At 45.6% G+C, this 25,848-nt stretch overlaps 1 protein-coding gene across 2 annotated transcripts in view; it reads left to right on the forward strand.

Moving 5' to 3' along the window:
- Positions 1-560: 560 nt before the first annotated feature.
- KIF26B (kinesin family member 26B) overlaps positions 561-25,848 on the forward strand; it is a 261,494-nt gene continuing 236,206 nt past the window's right edge. For both annotated transcript variants that reach the window (XM_064158678.1, XM_064158680.1), the window contains exons 1-2: positions 561-3,999; positions 4,264-4,665. In XM_064158678.1, coding sequence (XP_064014748.1) covers positions 3,937-3,999; positions 4,264-4,665 — 465 coding nt within the window. In that variant the 5' untranslated portion in view covers positions 561-3,936. The remainder of the gene's footprint in view (positions 4,000-4,263; positions 4,666-25,848) is intronic.

The following is a 25,848-nucleotide window of genomic DNA, read 5'->3' on the forward strand; positions in this document are numbered from 1 at the left end:
GGTCTGAACAGCCCCATTTTTTTTTTGCTTTGTCTGGAATTAAGAACAACAATTAGTCTGATTTCCGAACTGCTAGCACAAATTATTTGGCAGGACTAATTTCCCATGACTACCAGTTAAGATAACAGAAGGAATGTATAAACTTGGAATAAAGAGGCAGTAGCTGCGGGCTGCCTGTCACTGGTATGTTGGTGATTCTGCTAATGAATTGTCTTGCCTTAGAATCCTTCCTGCTCCTTGTTTTACAAAGAGGAAACCTTATCAACTTCCACACAAGGGAGCCTACAGAGAGGTATAAAGACATATATCAGTGTTTCTCTGAAAGGAAGATATTAGCCCAGAGAAAGAGTTCTTAGCAGAGATTTTGCAGGAATGATGCCACTGTCCTATACTTTGTCCAACATACAATAACAAGAACTTGAAATATCTTAGCAGCACAATACCTCGAAACTGGAAAATTTGGAGTAATCTCAGCTTGTGATTTATTTTTTACAGTTCAATAAAACCTCTCTTGAATGACCGAAAATGTCAGTGAATACTGACACCTGCCAGGAGAGAGAACAGCAGTAGAGACATTGCCCAGGTTTGGCCAATAAAGTAATGCAAGACTGCAGGCTGCAAGAGAAGTTCCTGCAGTTTCACCTTCTTAAGAGCTCTCCAAGCCCGAGGTGAGAAAAAATTTGCTCCTGAGTCTCTTCAGGTTCAAATGAGTTTCACCAAGTTCTGAGGCTCTAATCTGCTTGGAGATGTTTTTCTTCCTTGCCAGTCATGACATGACTTCTCCAACTCAAACCAAACTTAAACATCAGCTAAAGACTGAGAAAAGCCAGGGACATCTTGACGTGTGGGTGGGATCTTTTTCCCCCCCTCCCTTTTCTGCAAGGTTATTTCATCTGCTCCAGTGACTTGCCAGAGATCAATCTCTCTCAGCCACGCTGCCGGCAGGCACTCAGCCCTGGTTTGAATTCAGCTTGCTTGGGTTACTGCTCTCACCCCACTGGGCAGCAGGCAGGAATGAAAGCAGTGCCAGGTGAGCAGACGCTGGCTGAGAGCCCGGTGATGGGGGGGAGCACAGAACAGATGGCACACCTGGAAGGAGTGAGGCAGAGGAACCGAGTTGTCACGCCCTGCCAGAAAGGCAACATCTATCCTAAAAGCCCTAGAAAGAGTTCAGCCCCGGGAAAAGGCACACTGACGGCCCTCTGCAGTCGTGTTCGGATGAACCTGATCCCCCGTCCCCGGGGACAGTGGGCAAGGAGGAGCAGCGCTGCTTGCCGCAGACACACCACTACGGATCCTGTGCCCCTGCAGAGCGGACTGCTTGCCCCCTTCGCCCGGGCACGGCAGGGGGAGAGCGGCGCCAACTTTCGCGCCTCGCTCCCCACTCTGCACAGCAGTCCCCGCGGCGGCCAGCAGAGGGCGCCCGCAGCACGCCAACGCCGCAGGGCCGCGCGTGCAGCCCCGCCCGGCCAGGCCGCACCCAGCGCCGCCTCCTTGTCTGCCCCCGCCTGAGTGCGGCGGCATTAAGCTCTGTTACGCCCCAGCGGGACGGCGTGTTTGTGCTCCGGCCGTCGGTTCTGCTGCTGCGCTGACGTCGGGAACCGGCTGTGGAGCGGCGGCGGCTTGGGGGATTCGGCGGGTGGTACCTGCCGCTGTAGCTGGGGAGGAGCGCAATCGGTCCTATCCCTCCTCGCCTTCGTCGGGCCAGCGCCTTCCCTCCGCGCTCCCTCTGCCACCCTGCCGGCGACCGCACAGCCCTTACGCGCCTTTTTGTTCCCTGCCTTCCAGCGGCCTGCTGTAAGGTGCTGCCTTGCTGGGCTCTGCGCACTACCCTGAGCCCGAGGACTTGCGGAGAAGGTGCTTAGTCTCCCTGTCCCCACCTATTGTGCGGTTGGGAAGTTGTCAGCACGCTCATCAAGCCGCTACCCTCTGCCCACAGGAGAGCCACCATCTCCTGAGGGAGGCGTGCTGCTGCGCTCGGGATGATGATCACTGGCGGAGCAGATGTGGTTAGGCAGGCATAGCGAGCAGCTTGCTAATTAAAGGTCTGCTGAAAAACAAAGCAAATATGCCAGTTTGCCACCAGAACCGCTGAGCCCGGAAAATGAGCAGTTACACATGATGGTGCAAGTGGCACGGGGCTGCCGACCGTCCGCGTCCCGGGGCCCGCAGTGTGTACCTGCTCTGCGCTGCTGTGGGCTGGTGCAGCGTTCTCCTGCCTTATCTTGTCATCCCTATCACGTTCCTACAGAACAAACCATGGGATGTCTGCATGCGGATTTATGTGAAACGGGCTAAAAGACGTAACTCCTTTGTTTGCTGGTTTGGTCAGCTTTTTGGAGGCACCCCTGTGAATTCATAAGGCACTACTGGTGCAGCCTGGCTACCTTGGGGGGCCGTTGCTCGTGGCAGCTTTAGATTAAAGCTTTCTTAACCACACCAGGAATGGCTGTTCCACTCAAAGGATGATAACCTAGTGAAATTAAAACACAGCAAAGCATCTTACACATCTTTATTGCCAGCAGAATATTTGTGAAAGCAGAAAGGCACTGGGAGATTCCTTGCTCAGGGATGCCATGGGCTGATGCTTGCTTACAACTGTTTCAGCCCAGGTACATTAGGGATGCTGGAAGGATGTATTTTTATGGAAGTAACAATAGGAGGTTGTAAAGGTGGATGCAAACCCCCTGCGCGTTCTGCCCTTTCAATTGTATCAACCCATCCATGTTATGACCCTATCAGGGGATCTGACACTTAGCTTTTTATGGCATTAATTTCTGAGAAAACTGGCAACTTCTGAGGAAGATTTATTACAGATGACTATGCTATCTGCAGGATTTGAAGTAAGAAAGAAAAAAAAAAAAAAACACGTTAAAAATGTAACCAGATACACCTGACCTTCAAAAAGAAAGAATAATTAGAAGGGAAGGATTAATAGGGACACAAGTAGTAGCATTTCATTGTTAGATCAATTTATTCTGCCCTTGACTACAAGTTAAATGAATACACGTTAAATTTCAACATAGAAGAGTGATGCCAGTGCCTGTCATAACACACAGCTTCCTTTTCTTTCCTAGTATTTAGAGAGGACTGCGAACACGTGTGAAATCATGTTCATTAAAGCTGTGAACAGAGGCAACTAACCAGTGACCACGGTGGAAGCAACAAGGTTCCCCTCTGCCCGTCCGCCCGCCCTTTCAAGAAGCGGGGGGAAATCACAGACGTCAATCAAGACATGCTGCAAAATAAAATGGACCCTCCTGGCCGCCGAGGCGGCGTGAAGACCCGTGGGGAAGCGCTGGAAGCTTGCTCGCAGCCACTGGCCCTGCAGCTCCGCCACTGACCGAGGAGCACACAGGGCTCCGCAGCCTAGGTCTTGTCTTCCCTTCCTTTGCAGAACTGTCGGGCCCAAGTGGGCAGGAGGATATTGGCTGCGAGGGACGCGGAGGCTCCTCCCAGAGCCTGGATTCCAATATTTTTGGAGGATTTCTTTTAACTCAGTTACAAACCTTGGAGAAGGAAACAAGTTGCCGCTGTAGCGGAGGCGGAAAGCACCTCTGCTAAGGGCGAGTGCGGCGCCCGCTCTCTCTTTCACCTCCCTGAAGCTACCTTGGATGCTTTGCTCCCGTGGCGGAGGAGAACGAGCTGTGCTGCCTACCGGGGGAATGCTCCCGCGCTGGATGTTGCCGGTTTTGTGAAAACAAGGGTTGCAAGGGGATGAGAGGGAAGATAATGAGGAAAAACCGACCGGGAGGAAGCCCCAGCCCCAAACGTGTTCCTGAGAACTGACGGCGTTTTAAGGCTGAGCGATCCCGTCGGCGGCAGCGGAGGGAGCAACCTGCCCGTTCCACTGCGGACTTCCCGGGACTGGCTATTCCCTTCGGATGTGGACTGGGAAACCTGTAGGAAATTCTCCCGCCGCGCTGCGAAGCCACCATGAATTCAGTGGCTGGAAATAAGGAGAGGGTCACGGTGACGGCGCGGAGCAGAAAATACGGGGTAAGTTGTCGGCTGAAGGGGTGACTCAGAGCGGTGACCACCGCTGTGGCGGCGCTTCCGCGCCCCTCGCCCGCCGTGGCTTGCCGGCACCACCGGTTAGCGCCCACGCGGCCCCGTGCAACTCGCCCTGAGCGGGACGGCGGCTCCGGGCGCACGCGGGGGCGGGCGAGGCGCGGAGGCCGCCGCGGATGCGGAGTGTCCAAGCGAAACTTGCTGGCGCCGCCCGGCCCCCCGCCTGACCTGCTGCTCCTTCTCCCGCTCTAGGTGACCGACCCCTGCTCCCCTACCAAGCCCGCCGCTCCCTTCTCCCCCGAGAGCTGGTACCGGAAGGCGTACGAGGAGTCCCGAGCGGGGGGTCGCCCGGCCCCAGAAGGAGCCGGCTCTGCCCTGGGCTCCTCTGGCACCCCGTCCCCGGGCTCCGGCACCTCTTCGCCGGGTTCCTTCACCGGCTCGCCGGGACCTGCGTCGCCCGGTATTGGCACCAGTTCCCCTGGCTCCCTGGGCGGCTCGCCGGGCTTCGGCACCGGTTCGCCGGGCTCCGGCAGCGGCGGCGGCTCCTCGCCGGGCTCTGACCGCGGCGCTTGGTGCGAGCACTGCAACGCCCGCCTGGCGGAGCTGAAGAGGCAGGCGCTGAAGCTCCTCATCCCCGGGCCCGTCGTCAGCAAGGTGAGCCAGGGGCCGGGGCGGGGTGGAGGAGGCGTTTGGGAGGGAGAGGCCCCCCATGGCCGGTGGGGGCTTCCAGTCGGCTCCCCCCTGGGGCTGCCGGTCACCTGGATTCCTCTCCGGTGATATCATCGTGGAGGGTTTTAGGGTTTATTGTGGTTTGGCCCTTTTCGGTCTTGTTTCCTTTTATTATTCTCTCTTGCTTCATGAGGAGCAGAGTGCCTCTGTCTTTAGAGGACTGCCAGGCTTCGAGGGGCGTCTGTGACCGTCCCTGAGGCTCGCTCCTTGCTTCCCTCTCATTGCACTGGCAGTGATTGTGTGTTATTTCTTGTTCCAAGCCAGGGGCAAGCAAGGGTGGCAATGCCAGATTGGTCTCTTCCCTTTTCGATGTCGTTGATCTCCATATGATGAATCTAAAAAATATCCAGAGACTTGGCAGCCAACTCAGTAGTAAGGTGTGTGTGGTCTGATGCCCATGGTTTATACTTTCGTTGCAGGGCAGGTGCAGGAGATGCCCTTTTTGTAGCTCCAGGTTCAGGTGTGGCATTGAAATGCTTTGTGAGCCCAAAGGTCACTCAGAGAGGCTGTGGCAGATCATATAATTGAGACCAGCTCTCCTGGGTGCCATTGACATAAGGACAACTTTGTGATACTTATCACTTGCTGGAGTGCTAGGTTATGTATTTCTTTTTTTAAAATAAGAAGATAAAAATAATAAAGTTGCTGGACCCCTGGTGCCAGGTTGAGTAATACTGTGCCTAAAGAGCATGCAGGTATTTCTGAAATCTGGTTTCATCTGATCATGGATATAGTTGTAAGTCTTCTTTCTGCCTCTGGGGCATCTGGTACATCCAAAAGCATATTCTGAATTTCCTGGGCTTTGGTTTTCTACCTCCCCCAGTTTGTTGTGCATATAAAGATTAAGGGCAGCAGCCCTTGAAAGTGTGACCAGCAGCCTTTGGCTGACTCGGTGCTACAAAAATAGTAAGCATTGGGTTCCTCCATAGCAACCCTGTGAGTGTTGTACTGTGAATGATTCTGCAGTTCCCAGAATGTAATACAGTGCATCTTTTTGGGGGTCCTCTTTGGTCTGGGTACTATCAAATTATAATATTTACTCTTCCACTTGAAAGAGTTTTCATTAGCAGTTATGATAAAGAGCTGGCTCCTGAGAAAGGGTCCCTGATATTGCCGTTGTGTTGTACTCCCATTATTTATGTATGTGCTGTTTGAGAGTGTTGGTACTGTCTTGAACAAAAGGCTCAAGGGCTGGTTGTTACCTTGATTCAAGAGCTGCCTGAACTGAATTATTCATGAAAGGAGGATGGAGGAACCACCAAAATTAATAGTTAATTTAACCATATTAACGTGTGGTTGATTCCTTGGAAAGTGACCCTGTACTGAAATTGTCATAAGTTTCAGGGTGTGTGATTTGGCAGTGATTACCAGCTATAGGTATGGGTGGGAAGAAACTGCTGTTACAGATATGGGAGCAATTAGAATAACAGAGGTTATTCCCTGCTGGAGGGAGGTAATAAAACATAAGCATCGAGGTTTTGTATCCTTTGTGCTGCATTGAATAGAAACTGACAGATTGTGCTGTTGTATAAAGATGTGTACAGTTTTCTGTTACTGCAATAGTGGTAATTGTTGCCTATCCTAGGCTTCCTGAGATGTTCTGTTGCTGCTCATGTTGTTTCTGTTCTGTTGTTCTTATACTTTGACTGACGGTGTTGTACAAGCCAACCTTTATTCGTGTCAGTAGTAAGCCCTACTTCTCTGTTTTTAGACTCCTTTCCTGTGTGGTGGTGGTTTTTTTTCTTGCACCTCCTTTCCAAATCTTCCACACAGTTCCATAGGAGTGTCACTTGTAAAACCATTGCTGTCCAATGTATGCATTTAGTGGAAAGGAAGGTGGCACAAGTACTTTGCAGGATATAGTGACCCTCTTCTCTATTAGCAGACGTTGCCCACCACAGTGAGGCTTTGGTCTTGGTGCTTTGGGATATAAATACCATGGGTAGTGCCACTGACTTTTTTGGACCAGGTATTCTGTGCCAGTCTTTACTTTTGCTGGCATCTGTGGGGTAGCCATATCAGTGTCAACTTAGAGGAGAGCAGGGTGTTGGTGTGGGCTTGGCCAGCTCAGCCAAGGCCTTTGAGCTGCTTCTGCAGTTGTGTGCTGCAGTAATGCTCTGGGGTTACCTTCTGAGTGCAAGAAGTACCAGGTCTTTTGCAAGTATATGGAAATTTGTCATGTCTGGGGAAATATTGTTTGGTTTGAGGCTGGAGTCCAGACTGTTAATGCAACTGGTGTTTTTTCAGGGTCTTCTATGGGAATAGGATTTTTTGGGGATAAAGATGATTCTGCCACATAGTTCAGTGTAAGAAGGAGCAGATAACCTTCCTAGTTCTGGATATGTCCTCAGAAATTGCAAAGCAGCTTACACCTCAGTATTGTGGTGTGCAGCAGGACACAGCTATGCCTTTATTGGGACAATTAAAATAGGGTGTTGGACTCCATGATCTCCTTGGGTCCCTTCCAACCCCTAATATCCTCTGTGTGTATCAGTTATCTTCTAGTCAGCTAGATCTAGCTGTCTTGCCTAATTTTTGTTGGCCATGTTGAGGACAGCCTAGAAACTTCATTATCACTATTATTCTGTGGCATCTGGTTTCCATTTGTACTGTGTTTAGAAAGGTATATAACTCTGGGTATTGTACGTTGCAGAACATGAGGGTATCTGTGTTTTGACTTGTATCTAGTAGCAAATACTGGAATCTGCACTAACCTATCCAAACATGAACCTGTGCTGTTTTCTACAGTGAGCAGTCATGTAGAAGTTTGTTTCTGTCTGCAATGTGTAGCAGTATACTTAGTTGCTGTGTATACAGACCAGGCTTTATGCATGTACTGAAGCACTTCATTTAATACAGAAAAAGGCATGCCTAACCTAGAGCAGACTACTTCTGACTAGCTTATTGTTCGTGCTGAGGTGCAGAGCTTTCAGTCTTAAATAGAAGCATTCTCTTCTAATATGTCAACAGGATAAAAACTTGGTATTTTTTCCCCTTTTTTGTGGCACAAAGCTGAAGAATATACAATTATAGTTATGCCACTTTATTAAAACCATTTAAAATGCCAGGTTCCCTGCCAGCTTAAAGGAAAAATGCTAAAAGCTTTTTGTTTCTTTTTCCCCTACTTGTGATGCAGATGTGAGTTCATGATGTGCAGAAATTACAAATGAGGAATTATGTTTTATGAGAATTAAATCATATTGCAATCCATGTGTGAAGCACACCTGTGGAAAATGACTAGCACAGGCAGTCGTTCTAGTTGCACAATGCAGTTTGTAACTGAGTGGATCTTGGAGCATTTGTTGGCCATTTCTTGTAGCGATTTGTTAGTGTCAAACATCTGCATAATCATAAGGATTATTTTAAATTACTAGTTTTGCAATTTGAAGCTTTTTTTTTGGGCTGTTTTCAGAAGGGCATTGGACAAAGATCTAGCATAGATGTGTATAGCATCATACTGCCTATTTATCAGAACTTGTGTGAGATTTCATTGCCTTCTCATTGTGTATCAGATTTATATCGTGTGTAAATCAGTTGAATGTTAATAAGAATAGTCTCAAGCTGATGATTATAGTTTTGTTAGTACAGGATTCCAAAAATCCTGGAGACAGCCTTTAAGAGGTAATTTGGATGTGTAGACATGAATAGCTGCTTGGGCATGTTGTGATTGGGTTAGAAGTAAGGATGTTATTTTAAATGCTAGCACTAGATAGCACTGATGTTGGTTTATATTGTGAATATAAATGGAATATATTGTGTTTATACTTGTAACTAAAATGTCTGTTTCTGAGAATTGGGTGAGCTGTGGTTTAGCACAGTCTGTGAGGAAGGGGAAAGACTTGGATTTAGGGTACAGTTTGCTTTCTTTTTTTTGACAAATTTACTGATGTTCTATCTAACTTTACATGTGCATGTTGTTGAATTGGCCTTTTCAGAGATCTTCACTAGTCTAAGACTTTATTAATAATTATTAGTCATGAGGAAATCCCTGAAACTGATCTAATGAAAAATAGATTTCTGTTAGCTTGTAGCTACTTTAGGAATGTTCCCAGTAGAGACAGGACATTAATGAACCTTCCTTGAAGCTTAGCAAGTGGCAGAATAATGGAATTTCATTTCTGCCCAGACCTTTAATTTGTGAACAAGCATGGCCAGTCTGTATGTGACTTAATTCACTGTGCAAAAAAATCTTGGGCACCTAATCATTTCATCCCAACTCATTGTAATGCAGATGGGATTATTGCATTAGAAATGTGATTTTAAACAGCCGGAGGCAGTAATTTGCCAGCGTTTGGAAGGATTAACTCTATTAAAGTTTAGGCAACAACAACCATTCTTTTGTGTTGCATTACAGGTCACAACACCAAACATTTAGCATAACTCCTTTGTGAATCTTTTCACAATTGTATTTTCCCTGACAAGTTGGGAAACCACAAGCTGCTTCACTTGCCCTGGGATTACAGCTGCTTACAGAGGTCTGGAGGAGGCAAACTGATATGCCTTCACCTCTGATGAATTAATGTAAAACCTTTTCTAGGAGCAGCTGGAAGTCTTGCTGATGCAATCCACAATGTCAGCATGTGAAATGATATAAATATTTCTTTCAAGCTTGAAAATATCTTTGAGGTAATGGTGAAAATGCTGTATATTAAATATTACATTGTAGGAAGCCATCAAAACTATTAGCTGTGCAGCTTTCTCTATGGGATCAAAGAGATTTGCCACTACTTATTGTCCTGGAGGTGGGGAATAGACCTATGACTATACTTCATGGATTGAGACTGTGGTGTTTTTCCTATTGGAAAATAAAACACTTCTAGATCATACATGGATCTTTGGAGGAGGAAGTATTGATGTTTATCTCAAGTAACTCTCTAATAGCATCATAGAATCAGTCAGGGTTGGAAGGGACCACAAAGATCATCTGGTTCCAACACCCCTGCCATGGGCAGGGACACCCTACCCTAGATCAGGCTGCCCACAGCCTCATCTAGCCTGGACTTAAACACCTCCAGGATTGGGGCATCAACCACCTCCCTGGGCAAGGATGAGCAAAATTCAAATCAACTTGTGTGGGTGGTTGTGCTTGTTCTTACTGTGTTTCAGACTTCAGATGCATAGGCAAAACAGTCTTCAGAAATATTAGTCTGTAGCTGACCTCTTTGTGCTGGGCTACTAAGTGGCAAAAGTCCTTCAAGGTGCTCATATATATCATGGTCTCTAAAATCACTTCGTATCTTTAGATAGTCATTTTGCTGCAAGTGAACATAGCAGTCTTGCCCAAAAAAATGTGGTATTTTGACATATTGTTTTGGAGGGGAGGAAGAAGAAAAGTAGCCCATGCTGAATTCTCAGACAGTGTTAGAAAAGAATGTTACACTTTGTCAGTATGGGATTCATGCCTGCATCAACAGATTCTTAGAATGTTGCAGTGCTGTGCATGTGGGGTTGAAAGACATTTCAGTTTTGCCACATCAGCAGTACGTAGCCTTTGACATCATATAATTGGGGTGCTTACAAGCATTGAACCTGCAGTCTGCTGCTGCAACGAACTTGACTGTCATGTTCTACATAATGATGTAGTAGGAACTGCAGCATTTTGTGGCATGTGGTTTACATGTCAAAAGCATGAGAGATATTCTAAGTTAAATTGCTAGCTTAAATCTTGGCAAAGTGTCATGCAGAGCTTGAGATGTGTATGGTAATAAAACATGAGGAATACAAACATATGGCTTCCCCTCCACCACTGGGTAAATAATTCCTACTCAGCATTACTTGTTCCTGAAGCTGCAATCTAAGAACTGTTCCTAGGAGCAGGTTGCACATTTATTTTAGAGTAAGCTGTAGTATGTAACAACACCTTGATGATAAACAAAGTATCCCAGGAGCAGAAAGCTCTTTCCCATTATTAGACCAAATTTTGCTTGCACTGTGGTATCGATGGGAAGTCATGATAACTAAGATATTGCTCTTACAGAAAGCAGTAGCAAAACTGCAAGTAGTCTGCTGCTGTCACACATTGAAATGCTGCTGTTGTTTGGAAGCTTTAGCTTGTGTGTTTGAAGGGCATGGTGATCTTTTATTGAATGGTTTAACATGGGGTGGTCATCCAAGCAAGGTTGTTTCAGGTAATCATACTATGGTCACATTCTTAGATGTATGGAGCTCAAATCCCCATGACTTGTTACCCATTTTTATTTCCAGTTGTCTTCTATTTGACTTTACTGCATTAAATCAGTTTGTTTGGTTGTTTTTTTTTTTTTTAAAGAATGAGTATAATGAATCTGCTAAGAATTGTGTTTAGATCTGATTTTGAAGCCAGAAAAACAATTGCTCACCTTCTTTGTACACTTGTCATGTCGTAGAGCATTTACAATCAGAATGTACATTTCACTATGCTTCTCCTTTTTAGATGGTATTACTGTATACCTTAGTAAGGTTTAAAGGTGTGTTTGAGGTTTCTCCAAGTAAAAACACAGATCAAAACAATGCCCTTAATAGGGTAGGGGAACGTCGATTGAACTGTTCTGAGCTTGGGATGGAGGCTGGTGAAGAGATCCAGAGATACCAATTCTTGAGAACTCCTCCTTGTATAACACAAATCATTGCAGCAATGAAGTGGGGAGGGGCAGAGGGGTGTGGGTCTGACCCTTGTCAGTCTATTGAATTATGTGAAATTTGCCCTAGTGAGGGGATTCTGATTTCAGTGAAGTCAGCAGGATTTCATTTAGGCTACAGCTCTACCAATCATGTATGTCTAAGAAGGGAATACTCACATGCATTTAAAGTAGCCATCAGACATGCTGCTGGGGCTGAGCAGAGCTAAGATATCCTGGCCCCCTGTGGGCTACCCAACATACTTTTTTTTTTAACTCCCCTTCATACGGTCATAAGTTAGCATACCTGCAAGTCTCTTTTGTGGATACATGGTGGTTACTCCTTGCCTAGTTCTTTTCAAAATGATAGGTAGTTCAAATGCTTCAATAGCACTGCTTTCTAAACTCAGATCCTTTTGATTGAAAGGTCAGGGAGTGACGAGATGTGCTATTACAAGAGCAGATGAGAGAAGCCTGATGATAAAGGGACTGATGAGGCCAGCACAATGCATCCTGCTGGAACCACATCTGTAACTGGTTCAGAATATAAGGATTACTTTTTAATTACTTCATGAAAGAGAAAGCAAAGGAAAACATAGTAGCTGTACAAAAGAATCAGCTTTAAGAAACTGATATGTTCACTTGCAGATCAGATGCATTGTTATGGTATCAGAAAGCTATTTATTTTGCTAGAAATAATATGGTGTAGTAAGGCTGTTGAAAGCTACTTACCTTTCCAGAAGTGGTATACTTCTCAAAATGTACTTCTTTTGTCTTCAGTGGTATTTACTTTAGGTTGTCACTGAGACTTGCTATTCTATTCAGTCTGTACTATTAAATCTTATCTAGTCTATGGTTGATCTTGCATTTCTTATACATATAAAATATTCTATGCTTTCTAGGATGGAAGAAAAAAGATTTCAGTCTCAAGAAACTTTCAAATTGATTTCCTCTTACCCAAATTTTACTCAGTAAAAAAAAAAAAGTACATGGATTAAAATATTGCTAAGGAAGTTCTGTTTGAGAGACCTGAGGGAACTGATGTGGTACTAAACTGAACTCTGCTTGCTGTTCGTAGTTAAAACAAAAGACTTTCCTCAGAAGGTACTGGGCACTTCTAGATTCACATGAGTAAATCCAGTATGGGTATAATTTTTTTTGTGTTGCATATTTAAACACATTGTGCCTTCCTGTTAAAGTAGGGCTGAGCCTGCTTGCTTCACCTTACAAGTAAGGAAACTTAACACACAGGTCCTGTGGTGTCTGCTTTGTTAGAGGCTGCCCAGTGACCTTATAAAATGAACTTGGTGATTTGGGAGAAATGTCAAAAGTCTTAAAACCCTGTATTAATTCTAGTATAAAAAATTACTGCCAGCCAATATGAGTGTGGCTCTGGAAAGCATTTTAAATGTCTTGCTGGTAGTGTGTGTCAGAAGAACTGTGTATGCTGGAGATGGCATATCTGTATCCAGTGCAGTATGACTCGCATAAAGCATCCATCCAGCTCTAATGCCTGTAGGAAAATCTTGAGTGATTTGCTTTCCAAAGTACCTGAAAATAGATTTTTCTTTATATGTATTTGATTTTTACAGATGGGTACTGACCTGCAGATTTGTTAATAACAAACATCTATCTTGCTTAACTCTGCTTCCTCCATAAATGCCTTGATACAATTGTTTATTGGCACCTGAGTATTCCCAATACCTTCTCTATTCCATGGTCTTGCACAACAACAAAATTCTACTTACATGAATGTTTGGGGAAATGCAAATGGAAGGAGACTTCAGCATCTACTACAGTGTGTATGTATATGTATCTTTTTTATCATAGAATCAACCAGGTTGGGAGAGACCTCCAAGATCATCCACTCCAACCTAGCACCCAGCCCTAGCCAGTCAACTAGACCATGGCACTGAGTGCCTCAGCCAGGCTTTGCTTGAACTCCTCCAGGGACAGTGACTCCACCACCTCCCTGGGCAGCCCATTCCAATGCCAATCACTCTCTCTGCCAACAACTTCCTCCTAACATCCAGCCTAGACTTCCCCTGCCACAACTTGAGACTGTGTCCCCTTGTTCTGTTGCTGGTTGCCTGGGAGAAGAGACCAACCCCCACCTGGCTACAACCTCCCTTGTGGTTTAGGGATTCCAACATTGTTTGAAAGTGGTTGAGCAGACCCATGTCAGCAGTGAAATTAATTTTGCCCAGGTTGAGCATGTTTAATTCTCTCTGTCTCCGTCCATCATCATTAACTGAAAATAAATGATAATTCAGGAATATAATCCTTGTATTTCTGTGGGCTGCTCTGTGGTTCAATTTTGAATTCCCTGTTCCTTTTATCATAGGCACACTTGAAGACGTGAAAGATTCTTGCAGTGCTGAATGAGATGGCTGCTCTAGAGTCCTTTGCTAAAAGTTGGGCAGAACTTGGCTTCTGTATGTCTTGAGTCCTGTAAAAGTTCCTTGCACAAACTCCTGTCTAACCAAAGGCAAACTTGGACTTAATTACACTGAAGTTATGCAGGAGAATGGGCTTCTGCCTTCTAATGGATGGCCTTAGTGATTCTGTGCTTCTGTTTCAATTGGATAGTTTTGTCTATCATAGTATCATAGTATCATCAGGGTTGGAAGAGACCTCACAGATCATCGAGTCCAACCCTTTACCACAGAGCTCAAGGCTAGACCATGGCACCAAGTGCCTCGTCCAACCTTGCCTTAAAGTGCCCCAGGGACGGCGACTCCACCACCTCCCCGGGCAGCCCATTCCAGTGTCCAATGACTCTCTCAGTGAAGAACTTTCTCCTCACCTCGAGTCTAAATCTCCCCTGGCACAGCCTGAGGCTGTGTCCTCTCGTTCTGGCGCTGGCCACCTGAGAGAAGAGAGCAACCTCCCCCTGGCCACAACCACCCCTCAGGTAGTTGTAGACAACAATAAGGTCACCCCTGAGCCTCCTCTTCTCCAGGCTAACCAATCCCAGCTCCCTCAGCCTCTCCTCGTAGGGCTGTGCTCAAGGCCTCTCCCCAGCCTCGTTGCCCTTCTCTGGACACGCTCAAGCATCTCAACGTCCCTTTTAAACTGGGGAGCCCAGAACTGAACACAATACTCAAGGTGTGGTCTAACCAGTGCAGAGTACAGGGGCAGAATGACCTCCCTGCTCCTGCTGACCACACCACTCCTGATGCAGGCCAGGATGCCACTGGCTCTCTTGGCCACCTGGGCACACTGCTGGCTCATGTTCAGGCGGGTATCAATCAGTACCCCCAGATCCCTCTCTGTCTGGCTGCTCTCCAGCCACTCTGACCCTAGCCTGTATCTCTCCATGGGGTTGTTGTAGCCAAAGTGCAGCACCCTGCACTTGGAGCTATTGAACCCCATCCCATTGGACTCTGCCCATCTGTCCAGGCGGTCAAGGTCCCGCTGCAGAGCCCTTCTGCCTTCCAACTCAGTCACATCTGCCCCCAGCTTTGTGTCATCTGCAAACTTGCTGATGACTGACTCTATGCCCTCATCCAGATCATCTATGAAGATGTTAAAGAGGATGGGGCCCAGCACAGATCCCTGAGGGACACCACTAGTGACTGGCCGCCAGCTGGATGTGGCACCATTCACCACCACTCTCTGGGTCCAGCCCTCCAGCCAGTTCCTAATCCAGCACAAGGTGTTGCCATCCAAGCCATGGGCTGATAGCGTAGCCAGGAGTTTGCTATGGGGGACAGTGTCAAAGGCCTTGCTGAAGTCCAGATAGACCACATCCACAGGCCTCCCCACATCCACCAAGCGGGTCACCTGATCATAGAAGGAGATCAGGTTAGAAAGGCAGGATCTGCCCTTCCTAAACCCATGCTGGCTGGACCTGAGCCCTTTGCCATCCCTTAGGTGTGCTCTTATCACCCCCAAGATAACCTGCTCCATCAGTTTCCCTGGCACTGAGGTCAGGCTGACAGGTCTATAGTTTCCAGGTTCCTCCATCCCACCCTTCTTGTGGATGGGGACCACATTGGCCATTTTCCAGTCTCCTGGGACCTCTCCGGTGAGCCAGGACTGCTGGAAAATGATGGAGAGCGGCTTGGCCAGCTCAGCTGCCAGCTCTCTCAGCACCCTGGGATGGATCCCATCTGGTCCCATGGACTTGTGGGTGTCCAGATGGCTCAGCAGATCCTGAACTAATTCTTCAGGAATTTCCAGGGGAACACACTGCTCCCCGACCCCATCCCCCAGTTCAAGAGGCCACTTGCCCTGAACTCCTCCCTCCTTACTGTTGAAAACTGAGGCGAAGAAGGCATTCAGGACCTCTGCCTTTTCTACATCATCAGTTATAGTATTCCCCTCCTGGTCCAGTAAGCAGTGGAGGCTCTTCTTGCCCTTCCTTTTAGCGTTGATAAATTTATAAAAGTGTTTTTTGTTATCCTTCACGGATAGGCACACTTGAAGATGTGAAAGATTCTTGCAGTGCTGAATGAGATGGCTGCTCTAGAGTCCTTTGCTAAAAGTTGGGCAGAACTTGGCTTCTGTATGTCTTGAGTCCTGTAAAAGTTCCTTGCACAAACTCCTGTCTAACCAAAGGCAAACTTGGACTTAATTACACTGAAGTTATGCAGGAGAATGGGCTTCTGCCTTCTAATGGATGGCCTTAGTGATTCTGTGCTTCTGTTTCAATTGGATAGTTTTGTCTATGCTTCTGAGCAGGTCAGAGGTTCATTTTGCTACGTGCTGAATACTGAATTGCCTATTTAATCCATCCACCTGGTGGACTGCAGCAGCAGGTCTGGTGGGCAGTAAGGCAGTCTTGTCTTTATGCAGACATGGAACAGCAGGAATAGGAGCCATTACTCTTCACTTCTTTATTAGTTTCACTGCTCGTTTAATAGTGCTCCACAAAGAAAAGCATTAATATCCTATTCAGCAGCTAAGTGCACCAAATTGGGAGTTGTGACTTTTGTATTTCTCCTCTTTTCTAATGATATCATTAAAATTTAACAAGTTCTCTAAATCATGTGAGTATTCCCAGGGTTAATGCTGCTGAAATTGCTGGCTGTGTTCCCGCAGGAAGAGTTAACAGTGTCTGAGGCTGTGAGACTGGCATTTGTTGCTCAGAGGGAGGTGTTCAGACTGGCACCAGAAAGGCACAGTGAAGTCTTTGGTGACAGGGGGCATTTGCAATACACATACATTCTTTCCTATTCACCTTTCTCTTTTCACTCCCTCCCCTTTTCTCTCGACACTAGTCCTAAAGCTGTCATTTCAGCTCATACTCGTTAGATTTCTAATGGAAGCTCTGGACAATATGGCTGTGTACACGTGAGTCTAGCAGGAAGGCATACAAGTGTGCCAGTGTGCTAGTCAGTGTGAGTGTCAGACTGAAGAGATTGTTAGACCATAGATGGATTTTACTAGAGGTCGAGGAGGCTAACAAAGTGGGAGATGCAATTAAAATGGTATTTGTTAGAAGGGAATAGCTAGCTGTCTGGGCAGACTGAATGTAGGGAGATGATGGGTATCTGCAAGGCCATTAGTGATGGCTTTGTAAGCAGTTTGGCAGCAGGGGTGGTAAGCCTGAATCCAGAACTGCTCTTTTAAGCATGCTTAATAAGGTTTCCTTTCCCTCCTCCTTCTGTGTGTCAAATCCATTTTTTTAAATAATGGATTTTACAAAAATCCTCTGTAGTTTGGTTGAGAGATATATGGAGGAAGAGGCTATGGTTGGTGGGGTAGCTAGGAGAAGAAACTGCTTTAAGGGAGCTTTTGAGTGCACTTTCCTCACCATTTAAAAACAAGGATCTGCAAGGTTTTGCAGAATTGTTTTTTGTGGATTCATTAATTACTCCTGCAAAGAGGTTTAGTGAGGAATGTGAGATAGGAGAGATGTCTCATTGAAATTCCTTCTCATTTTGAATGGGTAGTGTGGTAGCTTGACTCGGTGCCCTTAAGAAAGAATTCTCTGGGAGGACCAGAGAGGTCCAGGAGGTGGACCCCAGAAATCAGAATTTTGTTATACACCACCATAATCTTCCTATCACTTTATAGCTTAGCAGCAAAGCCAAAGCTTTCTCCTTTCTCTCCCTTCCTTTGGCGCTCTCTGGATAACTATGGGGGAGTAACCTGCCTGTGGCCTTCAATGCCACAGCCATAGTGAATTTCTGGCTGCACAATTAAGCCTGCTTGGGCCTAATGAGAGACAATGGTGAGGGGCAGAAAATGAGTGCTGGGATTTTGTGGCTCAGCTTTGTTGGGGGGAAGGGTTTGGGGAAGTTTTAATGTATCCTGTATCTATATGAGGTGTTAAGAATTCATGTATCCCAAATATTTTCCTGCACACATCTTTAGACTTTTCTGTATTCCTCTCCACTTCAGTAAGAGGGATTTTATTTTGCTGCCTTTGACAGCAAAATAATTATTTGTCTGCTCCATAAACTATGACAGGTAGTTGGAATCTGGTTCTTGTTGAGAGCTCTGATAGCAATTTTGAAAGGATTGTTTGATTTCTGCAATTATCTTTTAATTGTTGGAAGTAGCTGATCACATCTCTTCTTCATCGTTTTCTTCACTGGTGAACTGTTGGGTGTTTGGCCTCAGTATCACTGTTAGCATTCTTTCAAAGTTAAGGGGTTTGAGTAAGCACTTACAGAAGATTAGCCAATACATTTTGGGCCCTACAGAGGGACCTGGACAGGCTGGATGGGTGGGCAGAGGCCAATGGGATGAGATTTAACAAGGCCAAGTGCAGGATTCTGCACTTTGGCCACAACAACCCCAAGCAGCGCTACAGGCTGGGGACTGAGTGTCTGGAAAGCAGCCAGGAGGAAAGGGACCTGGGGGTACTGGTATATAGTAGGCAGAAGATGAGCCAGCAGTGTGCCCAGGTGGCCAAGAGAGCCAATGGCATCCTGGCCTGCATCAGGAGCAGTGTGGCCAGTAGGTCAAGGGAGGTTATTCTGCCACTGTACTCAGCACTGGTCAGGCCACACCTTGAGTGCTGTGTCCAGTTCTGGGCCCCTCAATTCAAGAGAGATGTTGAGGTGCTGGAAGGTGTCCAGAGAAGGGCAACAAAGCTGGTGAGGGGCCTGGAACACAAACCCTATGAGGAGAGGCTGAGGGAGCTGGGGGTGTGCAGCCTGGAGAAGAGGAGGCTCAGGGGGGACCACGTTGCTGTCTACAACTACCTGAAGGGAGGCTGTAGCCAGGTGGGGGTTGGTCTCTTCTGCCAGGCAACCAGCAATAGAACAAGGGGACGCAGTCTCAAGTTGTGCTGGGGGAGGTCTAGGCTGGATGTTAGGAAGAAGTTGTTGCCAGAGAGAGTGATTGGCATTGGAATGGGCTGCCCAGGGAGGTGGTGGAGTCACCGTCCCTGGAGGTGTTGAAGCAAAGCCTGGATGAGGCACTTAGTGCCATGGTCTGGTTGACTGGCTAGGGCTGGGTGCTAGGTTGGACTGGATGATCTTGGAGGTCTCTTCTGACCTGGTTGATTCTGTCTTTGTAAAAGACATAAGCTGCTGTGACAATAGGAAGGAGTGACTACAAGGAGAACTATGGGGCTGTAAGAGGAAGAAAGCAGGCTATGGAAACAGATGAAGTGGGGGGTGAAGTGCTCCTTGCTTGATCCAAGCACTAGAGGAACAGTGCTTCCATGGGAAAGCTGGCATACTGGGGAAGTAGGGAGGAACCTGTGGTAAACCAGAGTTTTTTAAAGGGCTGAGCTCACTACTTGTGTCTTCAAAGCTTTACAGAAAGAATTGATATGAAGGTTGTGTTTTGTTTTGGGGTTTTGTGGTGTTCTCTTAAAGCCATTCTAATCACATGCCATGTTTCACTTGCTGGTTCCCATTTTGAAAAAGAGCTTGTCAGAGCAGTAGAAGGCAGTTATGTTTGGCCTGATGCACTTTAGTGGTTTTCATTTTGAAATTGTTCCCCCCCCCCCCCAAGTACTAAGGTACTGGTGCATCTTCTGATCTAAGGATATAACTAGATTTTTCTGTCTTTCACTGGCAGTACAGGATATGAAGGTCTCTGTGAGACTTGGTATAAAATGAGGACTCAATCCATTGCACTGTTTCATCCAACACAGCAAATAAATTGCATACATAGAATCAACCAGCTTGGAAGAGACCTCCAAGATCATCCAGTCCAACCTAGCACCCAGCCCTAGCCAATCAACTAGACCATGGCACTAAGTGCCTCATCCAGTCTGTTCTTGGAACACCTCTAGGGACGGTGACTCCACCACCTCCCTGGGCAGCCCATTCCAATGGCAAATTGCTCTCCCTATGAAGAACTTCCTCCTAACATCCAGCCTAGAGTTCCCCTGGCACAACTTGAGATCTCAGTGCATTGGCAATAGTTATGATTTAGTCTTGGCTTTTCCTTTCCCTTTGCCTATCTCTGAAGCAAAAGGGTGTTTGATTTCCAGATGAATTTGAATTCTTAGTCTTGAGCATACTAATTTCTGTAGCAGTATTATTATGGGCACTCCAAGGGTGCACTTTTAAGTAGTAGCACTTATTCCAAATACTTTAGAAAAAGAATAAAAAAAGACTTAGGGGTGAGAGGGAGCTGTATATGAGGGCTTAATGCATTGACACTGATGGCTCTGAATGAAGCACTTTGCAGACTGAAGTGCTTTAAACTGCCTACCTTCTTTGTCAGTGCTAGTTGTTTCTAGCTTGGTCTTGCCTGTTTAATATTCCACTTAAGTATAGCAAGAGATAAAAACATCCAGGATGCCTGTATCCTCCAGGAGTCAGCTCTACTGATGTTAAAACTTGCATTAACTGCTTATAAGCAATGAGCTAAACAGGAGTATAAAGAGGAGGGGTAGGAAAACTATTGTGACTGCTTTTAATTTGCTGTGCTTTTTATCAGCACAGGAAGTGAATTCTCTCCCTTTCCTACTCCAAGCACATGCACTATGGATAATAGGAATCATTTCAAAAGCACACACTGCTAAGGCCCAGATAAGGGCTATTTCTGTGCCTGAAATACCAAGCACCAGCGTGTGCTATGCGGGAAGCTGGTGTGGAATTGCACTGCTGAGGAAGCAGTGTGTAGTAATGCGCATGGGTGACACTGATAAATGTCTCCCCGAAGAAAGCATCTGCAGCAAATTGTTATACTGAGACTTCCCAGCATACCCTAGGCCTCTGCATGAATGAAATCTCTGTCCCATTATTTACCCACCTCCATATGAAATCAGAGGATAGGATTCATTTCTTCAGTGCAGCTGTTAGTTTGCTCTGTGTGTGTATATGTGTGCATATATAATGCATGTGTGTGTATACAGCTTTCTTGAAACGTGAGAAAATGGCTTTCAGGGCAGAGAACAGGTCTTCTAGAAACCTAAAGTGAAATGTGTTCTGTGTGTTGTAGTTTTTGGCCAAACATGTAAAATTAAGGTAAGTAGTCAGCATGGTTTGTTTAGTTCTGTGGCAGTTGCTTCAGTAGAAGTTGCAGTGACTTGGATGCTTTCTTCTTCTTTTTGAAGAAGCATGATTTCTATCTTCAAAAGGCAGTGAAACAGATGGAAAATCTGTTTTGTGCTGAAGTAAAGGCTCTCATCTTTTCCTTTTTACTGGTGGGCATCACTGATGCACAAAAAGAATATGACTTGCTCTTTGCCTTTTTTTTACTACTTTGAGGTGATTTTTCTGGAATAATTTGTCATTGCAACTGGTTAATTTTAGCTTAGATGGAAAGGTCTTTTTGAGATCAGGGTAGAATTTCTGGACATCCTAGGGAAAAAAAACTATGTGTAGTAATTGACATGTTCTCCATGTACATAAAGGTCCAGATGAGATCCCTGCTTTTAATTCCAGACAATATATCAAGCCTCAGGGTTCTCAGAAATGAATATCTATGGGTTTAGATGCAAGGATATAAAATGGTAGCCTCTGATGGCACAGCAGAGAAGTTAACACTGTATGTCAGGGTAGGAGGACTTACCATGCACATGTAACTTGGCTACTAGATTACACTAACAAGTACCTTAGCTGAAGTTTGCTTTCACTGGCAGTGTAATGTGAGAGGGAGATTAGGTGCAGCAGAGGTGAAGATGTATATGTCCTGTCCCACCACCTTGCTGTGGTGTTGATGGCTGTCTGGAGCTGTCTTCTCCACCCTGCTGCAGCAATCATTGCTTGGCAGTTGGGACCCTGAGCTTCTTGCTAGCATAGCCTTTGCCTCAGGCTATTTCTGTCTCACTAGCTTTTTGTGAAGAGCAGGAATATTTGATGTGGAATTGGACTTTCCCCACAAAAATGTATAGAGGTAAAGATATTTTTAATCACTTGGTGGAAGAGGATATGAATGCTTCCAGAGGCATAGTCAAGTGGTCCATAATGCTTAGATGCCTGTGGAAGTCTCAGGAATTCTCAGGGTTGCAAATATTCACGTCAAGGTACCCATTATTAGAGTACATGCACAGTCTCACCTCAGCAAAATGTCTGCTGCTTCTGTTTTTACAGCTGAGGAGAGGAGATGCAGAGCAATTTAAACTAATTAGTTGCATAAACCCGAGTGGAGGTTTCTTACATGTTTACACTCTTGACTAATGGGCTTTTTCCTTTCTTACTAATGTTGTCCATCTCCTTCTGTAGCAGCTCTTGTATGCTGGCTCAGCACTGGCTCTTCTGACTCTCTACAGCGAGAAAGAAGGGAGTTGCAGTTTGCATTTCAAAGCTGTCAGCCTTAAAGGGATTGGAATATGGCAGTTGAATATATGGGAACTAATTACCCAATTATAACAAAAAGTCTTTCCGAAAGACCTTGACTTCTTATTCTCTGATTACTACCAGAAGCTGGCTGTTAGTTTAACCAGGGGGAGGGGATGGAGGGAATTACTGTTGTTGTTAGGGTGTTTTTTTGGTGATTTTTTTGTTCTAGGGAGTGTTTATGAATTAGTTCTTTTTCCTCCTACCTTGGACAGTTCATATCTATGAATAATTTAATTGTCCTTGGCTGTCTGCTGTTGTGAATGGCATGCTGTTAGGCATTCTGCATTCATGTGGTGTTTGTTAATGTTTGGTTTGTATTCTGTCTGCCTCTCTGCCTTTTCAGAGATCAAATGGATGGTGCAAAGCTCGACAACATATAAATACTATTAAAATGTATCTGAAGGAACAGAAAGGAGGCTTTTGTAATTTCGTTAGAACATTAATTGGAATGGATTGTTCAGTGTTTTTTCTTGCCAGTGGAGAAGTGAATGTTTGTGTGAAAGCATTTACTGTTTGAAAAGTTTGTCTTGAGAATGCCTAGAATTTATAAGTAACAATTTGTACTGGCTTAAACAATATCTGAAATGTGTTTCCTCTCTGTTTCCTGTCCGTAGATGTTCTCTATTGTCATTATTCATGCAGTATAAACTGCAGAAATGCCAGTTTTCAGATTTTAATTCTCTTTGAGGGTTGTATTGTTTTAACTGCTCTTGTCATGATACTTGTCAAGCAAAAAAATAATTTGTAACTTTCCTGCTTACAGCCTTTTGTTCTAACATAAGCATCACTATTGGTATTCTAACATTTGTTAAGATCCTACTTGTAATCCTTGTCAGCCTCAGGTTGAGACTCTGAGAACAGCAGGCAGAAAGCACATCCCAAGATGCTGTCTGCAGTTCTGCAAGGTGAATAGGAGAGCCCTACAGAGGGACCTGGACAGGCTGGATAGGTGGGCAGAGGCCAACGGGATGAGATTTAACAAGGCCAAGTGCAGGGTTCTGCACTTTGGCCACAACAACCCCAAGCAGTGCTACAGGCTGGGGACTGAGTGGCTGGAAAGCAGCCAGGAGGAAAGGGACCTGGGGGTACTGGTAGATAGTAGGCTGAAGATGAGCCAGCAGTGTGCCCAGGTGGCTGAGAGAGCCAATGGCATCCTGGCCTGGATCAGGAACAGTGTGGCCAGCAGGACAAGGGAGGTTATTCTGCCCCTGTACTCAGCACTGCTCAGGGCAAACCTTGAGTGCTGTGTCCAGTTCTGGGCCCCTCAATTCACGAGAGATGTTGAGGTGCTGGAAGGTGTCCAGAGAAGGGCAACAAAGCTGGTGAGGGGCCTGGAACACGAACCCTATGAGGAGAGGCTGAGGGAGGTGGGGGTGTTTAGCATAGAGGAGGCTCAGGGGTGACCTCATTGCTGTCTACAACTACCTGAAGGGAGGCTGTAGCCAGGTGGGGGTTGGTCTCTTCTCTTTCATTATCCACAATTGAAGAGTGCTTGAATGTATGCTGCTGCTTTAATGGCTCTCACTTTTTTAGATATTTGGTTTCTGGAAGCTGTTTCATCTTGTGCTTCTTGTGGTACCTACCAGAGTTATAACAATGCTACCTAGCCCTGTAGGCAGCAGAGGGTCTTTAGGTGCCCACAGTATCAGAAGCACTTCAAATGCAGAGGAATAACTTCCTATAAAGTTGACCCCACTGTTGCTAGATAGCTGAATTGCAGATCTGCTTTGCTTGGCCCAAGCCTTGAGAATCTGGTTTTGTAGTTTGTTTTCCTGGATGTCAGCCAGGTGCTGTGGATTTGGACTGGACATCAGCACTGCAGTGTTACTTGAGGCAGGCCTGTTTGGAGACACTCTTCTGGCTGTGGGCAGCACTGGATGTGCTTGCAGCCTTTTTCTGTGGAATGGCTTGTTAGGCTGTTTTTAATTTGAACCATCTGTGGTAACCTGCATGCTCTGTTATAATACTGTTTTTGTCAGACCTCCAGTGGCATGCTGTGAGTAAGCTGGAGATCAGCATGGGAATTAAGGTAGAAAATCCACTGGAAATATTTTAGTGCATGTACAATTAACTGCAAAATAATCACATTAATTGTAAACTGTATGTCCTGCACCAAACTTCATTTGTGTTCTTATTCTGGCAACTGTAGTGACTCCAGTGAAATGACATGGTGTAAAATGAGGGTGAAATCTAACTAGATGCTCCAAAGTTTGTTGGAGGCTGCTGCTGTGTTATGTCAAGCTGCACCAGGGTTTGTGCTTCCTTGCACCGTGTCTGTTGAAGGATCACATCAGGCATTTTGAGGCTTGTTAGAGCACCCAAAGCATGGAGTTGCTAATTAACTACAGCCTGGTGCTTTATTTATATGCTGCTGTTTTTCTTCCTGTAACCAGCAAACACACTGTACATTTATTTTAAAAATGTATGCTTGTTTTAACCTCTGTACCCCATTTTCTGTGCTCTTAATACATTTCTTTTCCCTAATGACTCACCTGGATAGGATTACCACTGGCTCTGATTATAGCAATTAACTCTAACCCTAAGGAAAATGCTTGCTATGTCGCCTGGCAGCCAGAGTCTACAAGAGCTCATGAAACACAATGGATCAAACCTTTATTTTTCCTTCATTTTAATCTTGTTACTGATTAGCAAGAAAAGCAGCTTACTGTGAAGAATCTTGTCAATTCTTATATTGGCTATGTTATGCCAAAATCTATTGAGTTGATTTTTCATACTTGCTATGGATTCCTTACAACTTCTAGCAAACTCTGAAGGCTTTAGTGGTTCTATATGCAGGGCTCTTTAAGCCTGGTTGGGAGGAATCATAGATCAAACTGGTTGGAAGAGACCTCCGAGATCACCTACTGCCACCTATCCAAGATCATCCAGTCCAGCTCTATCCAGTCAACTAGGGAAAGTGACTCCACCACCTCCCTGGACAGCCCATTCCAATGCCAGTCACTCTCTCTGTCAAGAACTTCCTCCTAACATCCAGCCTATACTTTCCCCCAGCACAACTTGAGACTGTGCCCCCTTGTTCTGTTGCTGGTTGCCTGGGAGAGAAGTCTGACCCCCAACTAAACTGGAATTACTGTCCTTGTGATTTTATTCTGCATATTAGACTTGATTTTACAGTGATGTTTAGCAAAGCCTTAGTATTGTCTTTTATTTGGTGGTAGAAAAATCAGGAAAATACAGTTTTGAGTGGTTAGGCCTTTGGGAGTTCATTTGTTTATTGTCCTTAGCAAGTTTGCTCACTTGTTAATAACTAAAAGCAGATGTTTAAGCAAGAGTTTTGAATGTTGAACAAACTGGGAGCAAACAGTGTGCATGTAGGTATCTCAAAGTGGGCCTCACTCTGGGTACCAGGCATATCAAAGAGCCCCTCTCAACTAACATCAGGTGATAATGAGAGCAAGCTGTCCAAATTGAGGCAACATGGGACAATTAAATCTTTATATGATTAACAGTAGCCTGCTGAATTTGCTGCATGATAGAAAGAGATCTGCCTGCAACTACAGGGCTTAGAGCTACAATTTATTTTTGTACCCCCATTGCCTCTTTATACATAACTAAAAAAAAAGCTAAATGTAAGATGGAAAATGCAAAACAAGCTCACTGATGCAGTTCTGTGGAATTGGAAAGAAGTGCAGTGTGCTACTGCATCTTCCCAGGTCTGGAGTGCTCCCAGCTTTGATGGTAGGTGTTTTAGGCTGACAGAGGCTCCTGGAAGTTATCTAGTCCAGCCTTCTCTTCAAAGTGAGGTGAACTTCAGCGTAAGATCATCTTGTATTAAGGCTCATGCAGTG

The sequence above is a fragment of the Pogoniulus pusillus genome, chromosome 18 (assembly GCF_015220805.1).
Source record: "Pogoniulus pusillus isolate bPogPus1 chromosome 18, bPogPus1.pri, whole genome shotgun sequence".
Taxonomy (NCBI): domain Eukaryota; kingdom Metazoa; phylum Chordata; class Aves; order Piciformes; family Lybiidae; genus Pogoniulus; species Pogoniulus pusillus.